Source organism: Bos mutus, chromosome 10 (genome assembly GCF_027580195.1).
Source record: "Bos mutus isolate GX-2022 chromosome 10, NWIPB_WYAK_1.1, whole genome shotgun sequence".
NCBI lineage: Eukaryota > Metazoa > Chordata > Mammalia > Artiodactyla > Bovidae > Bos > Bos mutus.
Window position 1 is genome coordinate 64,429,129 of NC_091626.1, and position 20,366 is coordinate 64,449,494.

The 20,366-nt window shown below is 41.2% G+C and overlaps 1 protein-coding gene across 2 annotated transcripts in view; it reads left to right on the forward strand.

Annotated features, from left to right (window-relative positions):
- PYGL (glycogen phosphorylase L) overlaps positions 1-20,366 on the forward strand; it is a 54,532-nt gene that overhangs the window by 3,694 nt on the left and 30,472 nt on the right. For both annotated transcript variants that reach the window (XM_070378086.1, XM_070378087.1), the window contains exons 2-6: positions 2,317-2,418; positions 5,374-5,452; positions 7,470-7,573; positions 15,987-16,118; positions 19,894-20,005. In XM_070378086.1, coding sequence (XP_070234187.1) covers positions 2,317-2,418; positions 5,374-5,452; positions 7,470-7,573; positions 15,987-16,118; positions 19,894-20,005 — 529 coding nt within the window. The remainder of the gene's footprint in view (positions 1-2,316; positions 2,419-5,373; positions 5,453-7,469; positions 7,574-15,986; positions 16,119-19,893; positions 20,006-20,366) is intronic.

Below are 20,366 nucleotides of genomic sequence, written 5' to 3' on the forward strand. Positions count from 1 at the left end.
CGTGTCTGACTCTGTGCGACCCCATAGAAGGCAGCCCATGAGGCTCCTCTGTCCCTAGGATTCTCCAGGCAAGAACACTGGAGTGGGTTGCCATTTCCTTCTCCAATGCAGGAAAGTGAAAAGTGAAAGTGAAGTCACTCAGTCGTGCCCAACTCTTAGCGACCCCATGGACTGTAGCCTACCAGGCTCCTCCACCCATGGGATTCTCCAGGCAAGAGTACTGGAGTGGGGTGCCATTGCCTTCTCCGATTCCTGGGGCTATGACCTCACAATTGCAAGTGCTTGATATGTATATATACTGTGTTTATAAGCAAGCTTTTTCTAGATCACCAAAAAGTAAAAACGCCATACATAGTGGTTTTATTATAAAGATCATGAAAATGCACACAGAGAAGAATGAAAATAATTGCCCTGATTACATAAATGGGTGTCTGTGGCTTGAGAAACTCTTCCTTTTTCTAAGTGGTACCAGGACACCAGTCATGGGGGTGAGTGGCAACTTGCACCTCTTTGGCCTGCATCTGTCTGCTTTTCCTAACTCACAAAGGTATCTAATAAATGAATAAGAGCCCTAACGATAGCATTATAGATATTCAAGCAACTTGGATAAAAGTAATAATGATGTGCTCTGGAAAATAGTATTAAATGACATATTGACTCTCCATGGGCGACTTCGAATTCAATTGCTTCATAAAATGAAAACAGGAAAACTGAGATTTCTAAATTGACATTTTCTTATAACATTTTAAGTATATATGTGTAACTAATGAGTTTAATATTATAATAAGCATTCCTTATATTGAAATGTATTCATATTTTTTTAGTATTTTCTGCTTGACCAAATCCTTTTTAAGAGGGTGATAAAGTTAATGATCCTTTTTTAAATTAGTAAACTGTACTTATATTTTGGAGAAGGCAATGGCACCCCACTCCAGTACTCTTGCCTGGAAAATCCCATGGATGGAGGAGCCTGGTAGGCTGCAGTCCACGGGGTCGCTAAGAGTCGGACACGACTGAGTGACTTCACTTTCACTTTTCACTTTCATGCATTGGAGAAGGAAATGGCAACCCACTCCAGTGTTCTTGCCTGGAGAATCCCATGGACGGAGAAGCCTGGTGGGCTGCAGTCCATGGGGTCACACAGAGTCAGACACAACTGAAGCGACTTAGCAGCAGCAGCAGCACTTATATTTTAAAGGGTTTTAGTAATGTCTGAGCTTTGCACCTTTCACTTTCAACTCCGATGGTATTTACCTGGCTTTTACCATGTCAAAGGCAAATAGTTTCTAAGCTGATAGAGAAGTGTCCCATTTCACCAAGAATAAACACCAATAAACTTGTTATTCAGAAGAAACTATTGTCAATTCATAGACTTTCTAGAGTAATTTTAATCCTAAAATATTTAATTATAATATTACTTGCACTAACAGTTAAGGACTACTTTGTAGCCAGTGGGTGTGTCTGAAAGGAGTTAATCTTCGTGTTTCTTGGATGACTTGAGGTACTCACAGCCAAACCCACCTGACCATCATCCTAGAAACATTTTACAGATGAATGATGAGCTATGTCATTCTGACCGATGTTTACCCAAAACGTACACTTTTTCATGAGGCTTGTGAATCGGAAGAAAAAACTCACAAAACATTGAATCTGCTTAGTTGGATGAGTTTGCTTTTTTTTTCCACCCCCCTCCCTGGGAGTAAAAAGATATTTCAATTCAGTTCAGTCGCTCAGTTGTGTCTGACTCTTTGTGACCCCATGAATCGCAGCACGCCAGGCCTCCCTGTCTATCACCAATTTGAGTGAGTTCACTCAGACTCACGTCCATCGAGTCATTGATGCCATCCAGCCATCTCATCCTCTGTCATCCCCTTCTCCTCCTGCCCCCAACCCCTCCCAGCATCAGAGTCTTTTCCAATGAGTCAACTCTTCGCATGAGGTGGCCAAAGTACTGGAGTTTCAGTTTTAGCATCATTCCTTCCAAAGAACACCCAGGTCTGATCTCCTTTAGAATGGACTGGTTGGATCTCCTTGCAGTCCAATGGTCTCTCAAGAGTCTTCTCCAACACCACAGTTCAGAAGCATTGATTCTTCGGCGCTCAGCTTAGGTGTTACCAAAACCAGGATATAAGATGGGTTTTCCATTTTATCAGTAGTGCTTTTCTTTAGCCCTTCATGCATCTATAGGCGTCTCGTTTGAACCTGAGTTAAAGTAGTCCTGCCTATTTGTTTTTCATTGCTTACCTTGTGTTTTTATGTTGACAAGTAAGGTTGGCCTCTTAGCTGTTCACATGACATCATTTTTCTTTGTTTCAGAGGGTTTATTACCTCTCTTTGGAATTTTACATGGGCCGAACATTACAGAACACCATGATCAACCTTGGCCTACAGAATGCCTGTGATGAGGCCATCTACCAGGTACGTTATCTCTGTATTTCTCTCATTCTCTCCCTTTAAATTTCAAGTGCAACTCAGGAACCTTGGGGAGAGAGCATCCCCCCTAAGAAAAAGAAAGAAAAAAGATGAAAAATTGTTTCTGTAGACATGGCTGTTTCAAACTATTAGAAATGTACACTATAGTACTACTGATCTATGGTTTAAGAGGAACACAGTTAGGGAACACAGTTAAAGAACTTGGTTTGCCCCATGAGAATTTTGTTCTGCAATCAGTTTTTGACAGCATTCCACAACAAATTGCATTTTAGAAATTTGCATCTGAACAGCCTTTAAAAAGTACTTGAGTCCCTGTTGTCAGAATCACAAGCTTTTCTTTGGACTCCTATCTACTTTTTAAAAATGATCAAAATTTGACTGTTACTTGTATATCAAGACATTATCTGAAATTAATAAGCTTTTAAAATTCTGTTGTCATACTTTCTCCGTTGCTTCATGAGATGTAAAAATACACTTCCTCTTTAAACAAGAAGCTTGAGGTCTTGAACCTGATGTGCTAATTTGTTTGCATGAACATATTTAACTGGTCCTCTCCTGACCTTCAAGTATATTCATACCAAAAATAGTCATTAACCTTTCTGATGTGGTTGATGGGAGGAATGTGTATTTGCAAAGATGCACTCTAGATGAGAGACTGTTTAAATTACTTTTGTCCTGGCATGGGGTCGTTGTCCCCTGTGTGGACAGTTGCTTGTCACTAGGGCTGGTTTCCTTCATGTGGGTTTAGCAGAGCATTCTGTGTCAAAGAACAATTGCAGCTCCTCTCTGCTTCCGTTTTCTTTGCTTCCCTTGATATCAGCTGAAAAAATATACTTCCTTTAGACCAGAATCGAACCAGGTGGGATGAAGTGACTCCTTGCTCAAGGAGTATAGCCTACTCTAGACTCGAATGTTTAAGAGTGTTACAAATCCTAAGCACTAGTATTAGCAGTTGGCGTCACAGGGACCCCAGTACTCTAGTGAACCGGGAGCAAATTTGAAAGCCCTTTTAACAATGAACAGAGGCAGATCCATTTTTGAACTCTTTAAAAGATGCAGTTATCAAGACTTGTACCAGAAAGCAACTTTTGATATAAAGATAGGAATTCAAATTGGTAACCAGCCCCATGGCAACTGGGACATCCACTTTAAGCATGCATTTTTAAATGTGTATGTTTCCATGTAAAACAATATCTAATTTCATGGATTGTATCACTTTCAGATAAGAATGCAATCATTTCACAAAGGACCATCATTAGCCAGGCATGGGCTAGATTATTATCTAGTCAGCAGAGGACAAGTATTTTAATTTATCTGACCATCAGTTTCCTCATGGTAAGATGAGCAGTCCAAAATGATCTCTAGGACTACACAATTTTGATATGAGTCCATACTGCTGCTAGTGGCCTCTGGCTTGTGTTGGTTCTAACACTTGAGGACAGAGAGCTGACTGTCAACCAGTTCCATCCATCCCGAAGTTTATAGATGCTCCTCTGCCTCTCACAGTCTCTCTCGTTCTTTCTTTTTTTAATTGCATATAGTTAATTTACAATATTGTGTTAGTTTCAAGTGTACAGCATAGTGACAGATATTCAGTTCAGTTGCTCAGTCATGTCCAACTCTTTGCGACCCCATGGACTGCAGCACACCTGGCTTACCTGGCCATCACCAACACCCGGAGCTTGCTCAAACTCACGTCCATTGAGTCAATGATGCCATCTAATCATCTCATCCTCTGTCTCCCCCTTTTTATATTCTTTTCCATTATAGGCTATTACAAGATATTGAGTAGAGTTCCCTGTGCTATACAGCAGGTCCTTGATGTTTACCTATTTTATATATAGTAGAGTGTGCATATGTTAATCCCAAACTCCTAATTTATCTCCCCTGTGACTGTTCCCTTACAGTCTGTTATCTACCCCCAGAGAGAAGTAGAGGATTTTAGGCCCATCCCAGCTGGACCACAGGACTGAGGTTTCCCTGACTGCTGTCTGGCCCCAGATCTTACAGGCAGTGACTCACTAACTGGTTTTGGGTTAACAACCTTTGACCTCAGTGAGTAAATACGTTGTGGTCATGAAAAGATGAACTTTAGTCCATCCCAGAGAATCTGACCTCATATCTTTCCGTAATTTTCAAATTTAGTCCAGTTAGTGTGGACTTGGTACTAGACTATCTCTGAGCTTTTACCCTGACAACAAAAAAATAACTTTAAGAAACAGTAATAGCCAATATTTATTGAGGAGTATCTACCCAGGAATCATTCTGAGTGCTTTGTTTGTATAATCTCATTTAATTCACAGTCCTAAATGAAATAGATGCTATTGTCATTGTTTTATTTTAGTTGCTAAGTCGTGTCCAACTCTTTGAGACCCCAGGGACTGCAGCCTGCCAGGCTCCGTCCATGGAATTTCCCAGGCCAAAATACTAGAGTGGGTTGCTATTTCCTTCTCCAATAGATACTATTATCCTCATTTTAACTTTTTTTTTAGTTTTATTATTTTTCTTTTGGTTGTATGGAACAGTTTGTAGGATCTTGGTTCCCCCACCAGAGACGGAACCGGGGCCCCCAGCAATAGAAGCATGGAGTCTTAACCACTGGACTGCTCCTATGTCCTCGTTTTTAAGCAGGAGATAAAAGTCATAGTGAGATTTAGTACCTTGCCCACGGTCATGTAACTAATAAATAACAGAGTCGTAATGGATATTTAGAGCCCGTACTCTTCTGCAGCCTGCTGCTGTGCCCTCACAGACAGTCTGCATCTTCAGTCACCAGCATCTGCAGGGGTTATCTGATGTCAGTTCTAGCATGGAGGGACCTGGAAGGATTGAGTTCACAGATGAACCTGGATGCCCAACCCAGAGCTTTAGGACATGACTGCTCTCTCTGAAGTGGCTTGTTTGTATCCACGTTCAGTGTTGTTTTCCTTTCATCCCCAGCTTGGATTGGATATGGAGGAGTTAGAAGAAATTGAAGAAGATGCTGGGCTTGGCAATGGTGGTCTTGGGAGGCTTGCTGGTAAGCGACATCGTGAATGTGCTGTGTTGTCTGGCTATTGACACCTTCTCAGATGCCAAGCAAGACTATTCCTATAGAACCAGCAGACTGTATAGGAGAAGTGCAAGGTGTGACCTAGTAGTAGATGTATTTGTTTTTGGCTCTGCACTGTGGTTCGACCAGTTCTAGACAGACAGTCAGAGAAGGCGATGGCACCCCACTCCAGTACTCTTGCCTGGAAAATCCCATGGACGGAGGAGCCTGGTGGGCTGCAATCCGTGAGGTCGCTAAGAGACACGACTGAGCAACTTCACTTTCACTTTTCACTTTCATGCATTGGAGAAGGAAATGGCAACCCACTCCAGTGTTCTTGCCTGGAGAATCCCAGGGACGGGGGAGCCTGGTGGGCTGCTATCTATGGGGTCGCACAAAGTCAGACACGACTGAAGCAACTTAGCAAGCCAGCAAGCAAGACAGACAGACAGTAGAGAAAGGAACTTGAACAAAAGAGACATTGCTTAAAAAGTTTAGAGACATTGCTTCAAACCCCAAAGCTAACCAGATGCTTCCTGTGCCCTGAAGGGTTTCCACAGTGGGCCCTTCACTTCACTGTTCCCAACTGCTCAATTCACATACTTGTGTGGTAGGACTGAAGTTGTTTAGCCATTGTGTTATCCTTTTGTGCATTGGACATTTTGCTTTTTGATTGACTAGTAGGCAGTGATACACTTGTTATAGTATTGGTTCGATTTAATTAATGAATATCCTTTTTTGTATGGATTCAGTTTGAGTTTTTAATCCAGAAATTATTTTTCAACAAATATAGAGGAAAATATTAAAAATAGAATACCAATACCATTAAATTAAAAATATGCATCCTGGACTTCCCTGGTGGTCCAGTGGTTAGGAATTTGCCTGCCAGTGCAAGGGACACAGGTTTGATTCCTGGTCCGGGAAGATCCTATGCAGCATGAGTCAGCCAAGCCTGTGCACATCCACTGAGCCTGCACTCTAGGACCCTTGTGCCACAAGAGAAGCCACTGCAACGAGAAGCCTTGTGCACTACAGCTAGAGAGTAGCCCCTGCTTACCACAGCTAGAGAAAGCCTGAGTGCAGCAACACAGAACCAAAACGAAAATAAATTTAAAAAAATTCAGCCAACAAGGCCGTGTATTATCACAGAACAACTCTAGAGTTTGGCCATTCCAAGGTTTATTTATTCAGCAGCACAGTTCAGTCAGGACTCTGCATCTCTGTGGTTCTTTTGACTTTTTATGGAAAAAAGACAGCAGCAGTAAGGAGAATCTTTAATTGTACCCAGCAGACCTCCTAGCAGCTCTCATTGGATAGAATGATTCATCGTATGCTCAGGCCAAAACCAAAACTGGTGAAGGACATAAAATTACTATGATTAGCCTAGAAGTTTAGTCAAGCAATATTCACTTCCAGGTCCAGCCTCCCTGAAGCATAACCTGGTATGTGAACAACACTGGAATTCCATCAGCCAGAAAGAGAGTCTGCCACAGATGTCCCAGTCGGTCAGACAGGTCGCATGTAAATTATACATGTCTTTTCAAGCAAGGGGGCATGGAGACAGGTTTCCCTAGAAAGGGCAGTGCGAGGGACAGGCACAATAAAAGACATGGCTAACACAGACCAGTTTCCTTCAGTTCAGTTGAGTTCAGTTGCTCAGTCGTGTCCGACTCTTTGCTTAGCTTAGCTTTCCTTAGCTATTCTCAAATGGAATGCCAACATGAACGCAGTAGTAGTTTCTAGATAGTGAGATAATAAATGATGTTTGTTTTCTTCTGTATGCATTTTTGTATTTTCTAACTTTTCTATGGTATTTATTTTATTATAATTGGGGAAAATGTGACTTTAAAAAATTAATACTCACTGTGCAGCAGTCTCTGTGCTTTAAAATATAAATATGGTTTCTCATAGAAAAATGTTTTGTGGCTGCCTTGTTTTTTAGAGAAAGACAAATTTTTACTTACCTTGATAACTCTGTCTTTTGCTTGTGCTCGATTTAATTTAGCCTGCTTCCTGGATTCCATGGCAACTCTGGGGCTTGCAGCCTATGGCTATGGCATCCGATATGAATATGGAATCTTCAATCAGAAGATTCGAGATGGATGGCAGGTATGTGACTCATATTTTTAATTTTGTCAGTAAAATTTTGCCTTGATGTTCTGGCTGATTTATAATTTACAGAATTTAACAGAGGGCGCTACTAATGTCTGTAGCATTTGATTGACATCTGTGAATTCTGTCAGTCTTCCCACTTTGCGATATAAGCTCCATAAGAGCCGAGAGCCTGCCAGTGTCACCAGTATCATTCACCACCAGATCTATAGCATCTTTTACAGTGCCAGACTCATAAGGATGCTAGAGAGTCATGAAGATACTTGTCACCGAGTACCTGAATGCAGACCACCTGTAATGGGCAGTGTCCTATCTCTGCAGCATGCAAAATGGAGGAGCATGTCTTTTGATTCATGATCTTTGCCAGTAGCCCTTGCAGGTAGGAAGCATGTCACCATCTTTGTAGGTGAGAAAACTGAGGCTCTTAAGAGGTGAAGTCACCTCAGATCACACTTTTGGTAAATCTGCATCCCCAGATTTCCCAGTCACAATAAGTCTTCTTTTCCACATTCAGAGTCTTGCCCGCCTTAGTATGCCTTTGTTGTTCAGTCGCTCAGTTGTGTCCAACTTTTTGTGACACCGTGGACTGCAGCATGCCAGGCTTTCCTGTCTTTCACTATCTCCCGGAGGTTGCTCAAACTCACATTTTAATATGCCTATCTTATAAGATATATAAACTCAGTTTTCTGCTTTTTTTAATATAAGATAACAGTAGGCAGCCTTGTTAACTATTATATCAAATAAATCTGGCACATATTTAATATGTGTAATTATAGTGCCCCATAGAAAATTGCACAAATAGTAATTAATCCATATAAATGACTCTCATTTTATTTTCATATAACCAAACCAGATTCTTAAGTATTTGTTTCTGTTTGTCTTTAGTAATCCTTTGAGCTACAGTCATATAGCTGTCCATGCACGGACAGTTTTCCTTGATGTTAAATGTGATTTAGGCTTTCTCTTTCTCCCTATCCTTGTCTCATACCCATACCCCAAAGATACTGGATTTTCAAAAAAGCCTGACCTCTCTAAGCCCTTGTCAGAGTTCTAAGAGTCAGTCCAAAGGCAGCGCACTCAGGCATTGGGTTGGGGGACCTAGGCTGCAGCTAATCCCTAGAGAGGGGAAGGATGAGAAGCTGAGTGTCGTCACCATCTGCTTTCTCCTCCTTCAGTATTTGGACACTTTCTGGGCCAAGGAAAGTAGGTACTAAAAGATTTGATTTGATGAGAGGTTGCATTGAGGAAAGTCCCAGAAGGAGAATATTGGGAAACTATTGAAAGACAAACTTCCAAATTTTGTTAAGGACCAGTGTATCTTCAGGGGCTTCCCTGGTGGCTCAGTTGGTAAAGAATCTGCTTGCAATTCAAGAGACTGCCTGCAATGCAGAAGACCTGAGTTCAATCCCTGGAGAAGGAAATGGCAAACCACTCCAATATTCCTTTCTTGGAAAATCCCATGGACAGAGGAGCCTGGTGGGCTACAGTCCGTGGGGTTGCAAGAGTCTGACACAACTTAGCGACTAAACCACCACCACCAATGCATCTTCAATTCAGTTCAGTTCAGTCACTTAGTCGTGTTAGACTCTTTGCGACCCCATGAACCGCAGCATGCCAGGCCTCCCTATCCATCACCAACTGCCAGAGTCTACCCAAACCCATGTCCATTGAGTCGGTGATGCCATCCAACCATCTTATCTTCTGTCGTCCCCTTCTCCTCCTGCCCTCAATCTTTCCCAGCATCAGAGTCTTTTCAAATGAGTCAGCTCTTCACATCAGGTGGCCACAGTATTGGAGTTTCAGCTTCAGTACCAGTCCTTCCAATGAACACGCAGGAGTGATCTCCTTTAGGATGGACTGGGTGGATCTCCTTGCAGTCCAAGGGACTCTCAAGAGTCTTCTCCAACACCACAGTTCAAAAGCATCAATTCTTTGGCACTCAGCTTTCTTTATGGTCCAACTCTCACATCCATACATGACTACTGGAAAAACCATAGCCTTGATTAAACAGACCTTTGTTGACAAAGTAATGTCTCTGCTTTTTAATATGCTGTCTAGGTTGGTCATAACTTTCTTTCCAAGGAGTAAGTATCTTTTAATTTCATGGCTGCAATCACCATCTGCAGTGATTTTGGAGCCAAAAAAAATAAAGTCAGCCACTGTTTCCACTGTTTCCCCATCTATTTGCCATGAAGTGATGGGACCGGTATCTTCAGCTACTCCTAAACCAATTAGGAGGCAGTATTGGGTAGGAAAAAACATTTGGGCTCTAACTTGAGATCTCATTTCTAATTTGAGGCCTAATTGCAACTCATTACCCTTATGAGTTATGTTGCCTTTATTAGGTTACTTAACTTCTCTGAACCTGGGTTTTCTTGTCTGCAAAATAGAGATGCCAGCTTCCCAAAATTATGATAAAAATATGTAAAATGTCTGGCACACAAGTAGGTACTCAAGAATGTTAATTTTCCCTAATAAAAGGAGGATACTTTCACAAATTGTGGCATTGTATAATATATTAATATAGCCATTGATACTATGTTTTTGATTAATTATAGTAAAATGGGGAATTGTTTATGTTAGTTGAAAAAAAAGGGATATAGGATCATGTGAATAGTATGACCTATCCAAAGGAAGCAAAAAAGACAAAATGCTAGGGAAAAAAAGTATATATGTATGTGTATATATACACACACACACACACACACACACATATCTCAAAGGTTCAGTAGTAATTATCTCTGGGAGATAGGATTATGGGTGACTTTGACTATCCTTTTATTCTTCTACATGAGTCAGAGTCTATAAGAAATGTGTATTTTATAATCATAAAAAGTTAGAAAAAATAATTGGCTGCCTTTTACAATGAAGAAATCTAGGGTTACATGGTAAGAAGCCTAGCTTGGCAGGCATTTCCAGCAGGACCAAGATTTTAACACACCGTAACCAAGCAATACATGGTATTCATTCTCAGTCTTTGTATCCTGTGTGATACTCATTATACCCCACAATGTTTAAGGATTTTATTTTTTACTTTTCTGTGAAAGATGTCATTTTAAATTCAGCTGCTCAATCTCAAGAAAATTCTTTCAAGTGCATTTTCCCCAAAGTCTTATGAAAGACCACTCTGTTATTCACACCTTTGACCTTTGCTACCTTTAAATGGCCTTATTCCAGGAAGCCTTCCCTTCTCTCCTGTGAGACCCAAGAAGTATACATCCCCAGCGTTTTAAGGGAAAAAGAGAGACCAAATGGCTTTGGCTAGTCTTCAAAGCTAGCTTCACTATCCTTCATCACTTCTTTTGTTATAACTTGAAATTGAGTCAGAAAGACACCTCATTTTATCTACCATAGCCATTGCTCACTGGGATGGGATTTTAAAGAGCAAAGATAAAATACATCATACCATAAAAAAGAAACTGTTTCCATTTATATATATATATGTATCTCTTTCAGGAAAGCAACCTGCTTTTTCAGCCCATGATCACTCCCCGACTCATATCAGCTACAGGGTTGCTCTTACCATAGAAAAGGCTGATGAAAATTGCACAGGCTAGGAAGATTTTTAAAGGGTGCTAGACTTTCAGTTTTCGAAGGCTCTCTTCAAAGAAGATTTGGAGTAACAAAGTGTTCTTTGTGAACTCCACCCTGCCCTCAAAGAAAATAATTTTATTGCTAAAATGCTTGACCTACCTTGAACTCTACTGGGGATCATAGAAACCTTATCAGGAATAGTTCTCTGAAAATGACTGGACACTGGGAGGGAAAGGGGGAAGGCAATTGCGACAGCCTCACATTAAAGTTTAACAGTCACGTGCTAAAGTTCTGGGTGGAAAAATATGCTGGCAGTAGAAATCTCAGGGTTAAATCGAGCCATCTGCTGGAACCTTCTGTCTCTTAGAGCCCGTTCCCAGCCTGCTCTGACTAGCCATGCACAGTTCACATTACCCAGCAAGCTTCCTGTGACCACTGTTGGGTTCTCAGTATTCCCCAGAAACATTTATCAATGATTGATACCATCAGACAGCAAAGTTTGTTGACACCACCTGATTTTTACTCACTGATTCTTCATGTCCTGTGTAGCCCACAATTGAGAGGAAAAGCATTTCTTAGTATTCAATCACTGACTGAGACCCTGAGCTGACCTCTGCTTCCATGCTGGCAGGAACAGATTCCATTGAGTAATTTCTCTAGGAAGATACCAGATCCAGCTGCCACACACTCCTCACCCCTACCCAGAGGGGCACTTTGCTCCTCACTCCAAGTCTTCTGCTTGCTTTATCTCAGCTCCTTTTCATCTGGGATGTTCAGATCCAAACAGCCCACTTAGATATAAATGAAAGCTCTCCTCCCATCTGGCCCCGGCTATTCATGTGGCTTCGCAAGCTGGGGCATTCAGGGATCACTGGCTACATGGAAATCTAAATTTACAAACTAATTTGCTGGAAGGAAGCAGGATAGAGAGGAGGTTTATCACCACCCCACAGCCTTGGTGGATTGGGTGGGGGGTAGTTCTCTCTTTCTCTTCTGATCTGCTCAGACCAGCTTGTATTTATGAAGCATTTATGCTTCAATTTACCTTAAAAACAAGCTTTGTATAATTGAGGGAATTATTGACAGATTCCTTGCCAAAATCAAGAAGAGACTCAATAAAGAATAGCAAGCTAGGAGTTCTATTCTCCTACAGAATGTGTTAAGTAACCCAGTGGAATTAAAATCAGCCATTATTTGGTGGGGAAAAATCAGACCAACACTGGATTGCGTTGAAAGTGACTGGCTGACTAGTCAGTCCCTTATCACTTGACAGTGTGTCCTCAAAAGAGCAAATACGAGCTCGGACTTGCACGGGAGGCTGGGAGGGGCTGGTGGTGGGAAGCCCGGAGTTCAGTTTCTCTTCTATGGGCATTTCATTCTGCTTGAGGGGAGAGCAGTCTGAATCTGCTGCATTTATCAGCAGAAAATATGTTGTCCCCTTAACCTGTGCACATTTTTTGAGAGGAAAGCTGTTTCTGGCTCACTGTCCTCCTGGTTCACGTACAACCTGAAGATGCATATTAACAACAGTCCTGGGTGCTGAAATGAGGCATCTAGGCCCTAAGGTTCATTCCTGTTATAGAAAGCAGTGTTCACATTGATCAGTATTTGAAACCCAGAACCTGCCCCCTTGCCTAAGTGCAGCACGAAGTGTTTTGTAATTAAGGATGTTTGATGCTTTGTGGACATTCTCATTTATTTTTCATCAAATTTCTAGTTATTAATATGAGCTAGTGGGCTCTAACTTTACCAATCTCTTATCAATTGATAAAAATTCAGTCCTTTCCTTGTTAAATTTTCATTGTCTTTTTTGTTCTCTTTATGACGGGGATAGCGGAAGTCTCAGATCTGAATTATAGTTCCTGACTTTGTATTACCATGTAGCTCCAGGCTGCACCGTGTACCCAGTGTCTTCATGTTAAAAGGCAGACTTTTAAATGCAGATTTTGAGACCCCCACCCCATACTGCCTGAGACTCTGCATTTGAACAGGATGCATTTTACTGATTAGCTCACATCTAGGTCCAGCCTTCCCTTCCTGCATCTGCTACATTCTCCTGTCTCCAGCAGCTCTCTAACTCCAGACTTTCTATCTAAAGATGTTGTTTCTGTGAGTCCCCTCTTCATTCATCATGTTGCTGGTAGTTCCTGTTAACAGGCAGCTTACTGGCATTCCCAATATAAAGTCATGATCAGTGTTTGAATAAATGGATATGTGTTAGCTTGTCTGGCTATTGACATTAATGTTTTATCTAATATCTCAAAAGTTAGCTGTGTTTGTTCACCTCTCTCCACACTGCCTGGGGCAGACACTGAACTCGTATATAGGTTATCATGAAGCATCCAGCATTGTGTGATAATTCATAATTAATATCTCTTTAAACTAAAGCTGAGTTTTCTATGAGGGAAGGGTGAGGCAGCAAATAGGTAAAATAACCATATTTGGGGTAATTTCATTGACAAGAGAACTTTGTATTAAAAAACCTTAACCCTCCCTCCTTTCCAGAACACAATTCCATCTTTTAATATATATACAATATTTTAAAGTTTTCACTAATAATATCTTTAAAAATGTAACCCCCTCCCACCATATGTTTTGTCATTGTTATGGTATTTTTATGTTTTTTTATAGAAAACAAAATTTATTTGATGTCCAGGATGCCCTAAATACAAATTCTGATTTTTAAAATTGTATAAGAAATATTTTGTTATAAACTGACATAACTGCGTGGGGATACATTGAAGTTATCAATAAAATAAATTCCTTACCTTGTTAGTATGTTATTTTCAAAATGAACTGTATTAGTTCATTATCAGATCAAAATTACATGAGGATTAAATTAAACAAAGACTACAAAATGTAATGGTATTCTGTTGGTGGGCATATAAATTGGTGCAGCCACTGTGGGACTCAATGGACAATCCTTAAAAAACTAAAAACAGAACTACCATATATTCTAGCAATTCCATTCATGGGCATATATCTGGAAAAAATGAAAACACTAATTCAAAAACATACATGCACCCCAATGTTCATAGCAGCACTATTTATAATTGTCAAGATATGGAAGCAACCCAAGTGCCCATCAACAGATGAACGGATAAAAATATGATATATATATGCCATGAAATATTACTCAGCCATAAACAAGAAATGCTGCCACTCGCAGTATCATGGATGGATGTGGAGAATATTACACTTATTATGCCTAGTGAAATAGGTCACACAGAGAAAGACAGATACAATATGTTATCACTTATATGTGGAATCTAAAAAATAATACAAATGAATGCATATGCAGAATAGATTCACAGATATAGAAAACGAACTTGTGGTTACCAAATGGGAGAAGGAAGAGGAGAGGGACAAATTAGGGGTATGGGATTAGCAAACTATGTGTAAAACAGATAAGCAACAAGGATACACTGTATAGCACAAGAAATTATACCTGTTATCTTATAATACCCTGTAATGGAATATAACCTGCAAAAGCACTGTCGCTATGCTAAACACCTGGAACTAACACAGTATTGTAGATCAACTATACTTCAATTTTTTTTTAATGGAAAAAAAAAGTTATAGTGTTCTGTACCTATGCTGAAATAAGGGAGCTTTCTATGAGTAGCTTTTCTCCACTGATTCTATGCTTTCTAGGCACAAAGCTCTTGACAGAAAATCATGATGTAGGACCCATCAGGTCCTACACCATGTAAATACCACTGGGAGGCCTCTCTTTCCCTCAAGCTAGACAGTTGGCTTCCCAGATGTTAAGGCACAGGCTTTGGAACCCACAGTTTAGTTCAGTTCTGTCACTCAGTTGGGTCCAACTCTGTGACTCCATGGACTGCAGCACAACAGGCTTCCCTGTCCATCACCAACTCCTGGAGCTTGTTCAGGCTCGTGTCCATCGAGTCGGTGATGTCATCCAACCATCTCATCTTCTGTCGTCCCCTTCTCCTCCTGCCTTCAATTATTCCCAGCATCAGGGTCTTTTCCAATGAGTCAGGCCAGCATCTGGTGGCCAAAGTATTGGAGCTTCAGCTTCAGCATCAGTCTTTCCAAGGAATATTCAGGATTAATTTCCTTTAGGACTGACTGGTTTGATCTCCTTGAATTCCAAGGGACTCTCAAGAGTCTTCTCCAACACCACAGTTCAAAGCATCAATTCTTCAATTGATGAACCGACAGACCTACCATCAAATCTTATCTGCATCATTCACTGTCCATGCAACTTTGAGCAATTATAGTTCCCTTTAAAAAGGGAGAAGCTGTTCTATACATCAGTGTCTCTTTTGCTGTCTCGTACACAGGGTTATTGTGGACTCTATGGGGGAGGGAGAGGGTGGGAAGATTTGGGAGAATGGCATTGAAACATGTGAAATATCATGTATGAAACGAGATGCCAGTCCAGGTTCGATGCACGATACTGGATGCTTGGGGCTAGTGCACTGGGACGACCCAGAGGGATGGTATGGGGAGGGAGGAGGGAGGAGGGTTCAGGATGGGGAACACATGTATACCTGTGGCGGATTCATTTTGATATTTGGCAAAACTAATACAATTATGTAAAGTTTAAAAATTAAATAAAATTGAAAAAAAAAAAAAAAGGGAGAAGCTGTAAGTTCCCTCCTACAGGATTGCTATGAGAATTAAACACAATAATATATATATAAAACATTTAGAGCAATATTACCGAGTATTGTTGATTTAGGCTGTATGATAATAACAAAGATGAATTGAGGTTGACAGAACCAACATCTTTCTTGCCAAAGCAGTACTGAGTTGATCCAGTCAAAAATATTTTTGATTTGATATAATTGAAGGGTTAGGTCCATATCTCCTGAAAAACAAATTATAAGCCATGTCCTTTTTGCAGATAGAAGAAGCAGATGATTGGCTCAGGCATGGAAACCCCTGGGAGAAGGCCCGCCCTGAGTTCATGCTGCCTGTTCACTTCTATGGAAGAGTAGAGCACACAGAGGCTGGGACCAAATGGACCGACACCCAGGTATTTCAAGAGTCCTCACGCTGAGCGTTGTACAGAGGACAACACAGCATGATGTGTAGATGGTATTCAGTATAGTGTATTGTATGTTGAATAACAATGTATTTTTATAAATAAATGTGTTACTTCTCTTAGTGAAACCCATGCATTTTGGAGACCAGGGTGCTGAGGTCAAGAGAGAAGTGACTTCCCTAAGATCAAGTGACTTACCAGAGTCATTTCGTCATCTACTTTATCAGAGATTAATCAATTCTATAATCCCAGCATGCTTAGCTCTCTAGTTTTATGTACCGTTGTTGAAACCAAGAGTGAATAAAGTTAAATGTCATTCCTCACACCACTGCCATATGTACATTGACTTGTAAATTCTAAGGGGTAAATATTTTAAAATTGAAGTATTTATTCAATGGATTACCAAAATTTTTCATTACAAAGTCAAGAAAAACAACACAAAATATTGCAAAGTACATGCTGTTATTATGTGCCAGATCACTGCTAGAGAAATAATGCTGGTGTCCATCCAAGTGTACTTAATTCCTGGACATGTATTTATCCTGCCCCTAGCCCGAGGGCAGGCAGGGGCAGATTCTGCCCCAGCTCCGGCATTCCCTGCATGCCAATTGCAGGAGACATAAGAGGCTCAGGTTTCCGGTTTGATCCCTGGGTCAAGAAGATCCCCTGGAGGAGGAAATGGCAACCTACTCCAGTATTCTTGCCTGGAGAATCCCATGGACAGAGGAGCCTGGCAGGCTATAGTTCAGAATCACAAAAAGTCAGACACAACTGAAGCAACTTAGCATGCACACATGCAGAATAGAGTATTACCCTGTTGCTGCTGCTGCTAAGTCACTTCAGTCGTATCCGACTCTATGCGACCCCAGAGACAGCAGCCCACCAGTTTCCCTCGTCCCTGGGATTCTCCAGGCAAGAACACTGGAGTGGGTTGCCATTTCCTTCTCCAATGCATGAAAGTGAAAAGTGAAAGTGAAGTCACTCAGTCATGTCCGACTCTTAGGGACCCGTGGACTGCAGCCTACCAGGCTCCCCCGTCCCTGGGATTCCCCAGGCAAGAACACTGGAGTGGGTTCCCATTTCCTTCTCCAATGCAGGAAAGTGAAAAGTGAAAGTGAAGTCACTCAGTCGTGTCCGACTCTTAGGGACCCGTGGACTGCAGCCTACCAGGCTCCTCCATCCATGGGATTTTCCAGGCAAGAGTGCTGGAGTGGGGTGCCATTGCCTTCTTTACTGAACAATTTATTTTTCAGCCCCTCCAGTGGAGGAGCTGTGCTTTGCTGTCCTCATACTTCCTGATAAAAAACCCCTAAGCACTGTTGGACTGTATTGTCCAGTCAGGAGGTTCCACTTGAGATATTTGTTTAGTAAATACAGTCTTAGGCCAGAAAAGATGTTTCATTGGCCATTCTTTAAAAGCTTAAAGAAAATGGTAAAGACCAGAGAAATGTTCTTTGTTATATAGAAGAATCAGGGGCAAAATTCAGTCTTGTAATGCTACATTCAGTGGACTAATCTTCATAAATAAATGCTTCATTTTATCTTAGAAGAATCAAGACCCATGTTATAGCAGACTTTTAAACTAATGCTTTATTCTGCTAATCCATGCAAAGCTAGTCACAGTTCAGAAAAGTAAAACTTTTTTTAAAAAGTCTTTTTTTTTTTTGCAGCATATGAAGTAATGGATTAGAAGCTAAAATAGGTCATTATATGTAATGATATAAGGAATAAGTTAATATGGTGATTTCAAGACATTCCCTTATATCTCCTCCACTTCTATTTTGGTCAAACAATAGACCACAGTCTGAGTTATAGTTGCTTACAAATAGGATCAGGAAAACTGCAACAAATCAATTGTTAATATGCCCAAAGAATTCTCACATGTTTTGAGTGTTAAACTAGCAAGTATTTGATGTCTAAAACTTCCAGAGGCTTCTGATCTATTTAAATGTATGCACTTTACACATTCAATCCTGGAAGCATTCTGTTTACTCCATAGGTCCCACTGATAACCTTATGATGACCTGATGATGTATTTACAAAGTACCTCTAGACAGTTTCATAATATATCTAGAAATCCAATTGGGGAGAATGTATTTTTCTGTGCCCACAAAGGCAAGGTTATGGGGCAGATGTAATAAAGAGTGAGCTCACCCTCCTCGTGCAGAACTTTATGGATTGATGCTATTGCCTGATCAGCCCCCAGATTTGTAACTAGTGAGGTCAGAGAGCATGAAGTCAGACCTGGTGTGTGCCTGTTTGAGGGCTTCCAGCAAACTGAACTGTCTGTGTTATTATTGTGTCAGTTCAGGTCCTCAAGGAAGCAGATGGCAGGGAGAATTAGAAGTGCAAGTGACCTATTGCAGAAATGCTATGAAAAATTAGGGGGAAGGGGACAGGGGGAAGGGGGAATTCGTTCAGACTGCACAGGTGTGACACCTGTGAAGAGAGAGGGAAAGAAGGAGTTCTCAGGAAGAGCCTCACACTGCACCACAGCTCTGAGCAAGTGCGCAGGCTCCTGAGGGAGTCCCAGCTCTCATGCTCCCACCACCATGAGAGCATCCCAGAGAAGGCACAGCCTCATGTCAGCACCGAGGTGGCGATTTCTCCCTGAAGTTCTCTAAAGGGACTTCCGAGCCATGCGCTTCCCCAGCTGCCTCAGTTATGCTGCCAGGGTCAGAAAGATGAGTCATGTTTGAATCCGGGCTCAGTCCCACTCTGTAAATGACTTTCTGATTGATCACAACTTGCTTTAAGAATCTCCAGAGACCTTAATTTCCTAGTAAAAGATATTCAAGTCAGTGTGATTTGTTACTTTATGATTATGATGTTCATGAAAGTATGACTGAATATATGTCATTGATATAGACTAGAGTCCTTCATTCGTTTATAATTCAGCAGACCAAATTAAAGAGATCTGTGGTTAGGTTTCAACACTACCACTGTCTGTGACCTTGGGTAGGTCACTTCTCAGCCTCATTCCCTTCATATCTGAAATGAGTAAGTTGCACTAAATGATCTCTAGCATCCACCAATTCAACCATTCTGTCATTCCCCTTCCTTGGAGATTGACTCTGATGAGGCAGGGAATAGAAGTGTCTTTCCTCACAAAAATTTTAAAGTCATGTAAAATGCAGTTCATCTTCCTGTTCTCTATTTCCATGACTATCACAAATATTGAGCTAAATTTTTCCAAAGCTGGCCTCTTAGACCCATCTCAGCTAATTATCAGCTGATTTGTTAGATCACTAAAACAACTCTTCTTCATGTAACTGTGAAAAATCTAGCATAGCATTTTAAACATCGTATGTCATGTTTATCTTCGTACATTTCCTACTCCATTGATTTTTCACCATATTTGAAATCAGATCATCGAATAATCAACATGAAACTTATCCTGATTACTATTCTTAATGGGTACAGATTCACATTTGCTACTTTGTACATCATATTTTGTTATTCTTAGAGCAATGGCTTGATCTGAAATGCAAAAGATTTGCATCCAGATCAGGGCAAAAGACACAAAGGGAAGTCAACGTGAAACTGATATAGGGGTTCATCTGTCTGGGTCGTTCCAGCCATTCAGATTGTTCCAGTGGGAGGAGGACACTCCAGCCCTGGGAGCCTCGTCTTGGTTTAGGGATCATACGATCTGAGTTGATGATGGAGCCAGGAAACAAATTCCCGTTGCTGTCTCCCAGCTCTGTGCACCCTCCACCCTCCTCCATGGGCACCAGTGAGCAGCTGCCTTGGTTTCGCCCCGCAGGTGGTCCTGGCCCTCCCATATGACACCCCGGTGCCTGGGTACCTGAACAACACGGTCAACACGATGCGCCTCTGGTCTGCTCGGGCGCCCAATGACTTCAACCTCAGAGACTGTGAGTGCAGCGCGGGCTCGTGTGTCTTTAATCTTTTTCTTTACTAATTAGAACCAAAGTGAGCTGAGTTTCTGATATGAACTCTTTAGTGTCTAAGCATTTTATGGAGCAGGTATGGAGAACACGGTTAAAGCAGTCCTCCAGTCTGACCTTCATAGACTCTCCTGTGAATCAGAGCTTGAAGTTTTGCTGAAATCCTTTTGAATTTTTAGGAATTTTAGGAACCCCACATGGCAGAAGGTCCCCAGCCTTTGGGCCAGGGACCAGTACCTTCTGTCAGATTAGTAGTGGCATTAGATTAGAAATAAAATCCACACTAAATGTAGTGTGCTTAAATCATCCCAAACCATCCCCCTCACTC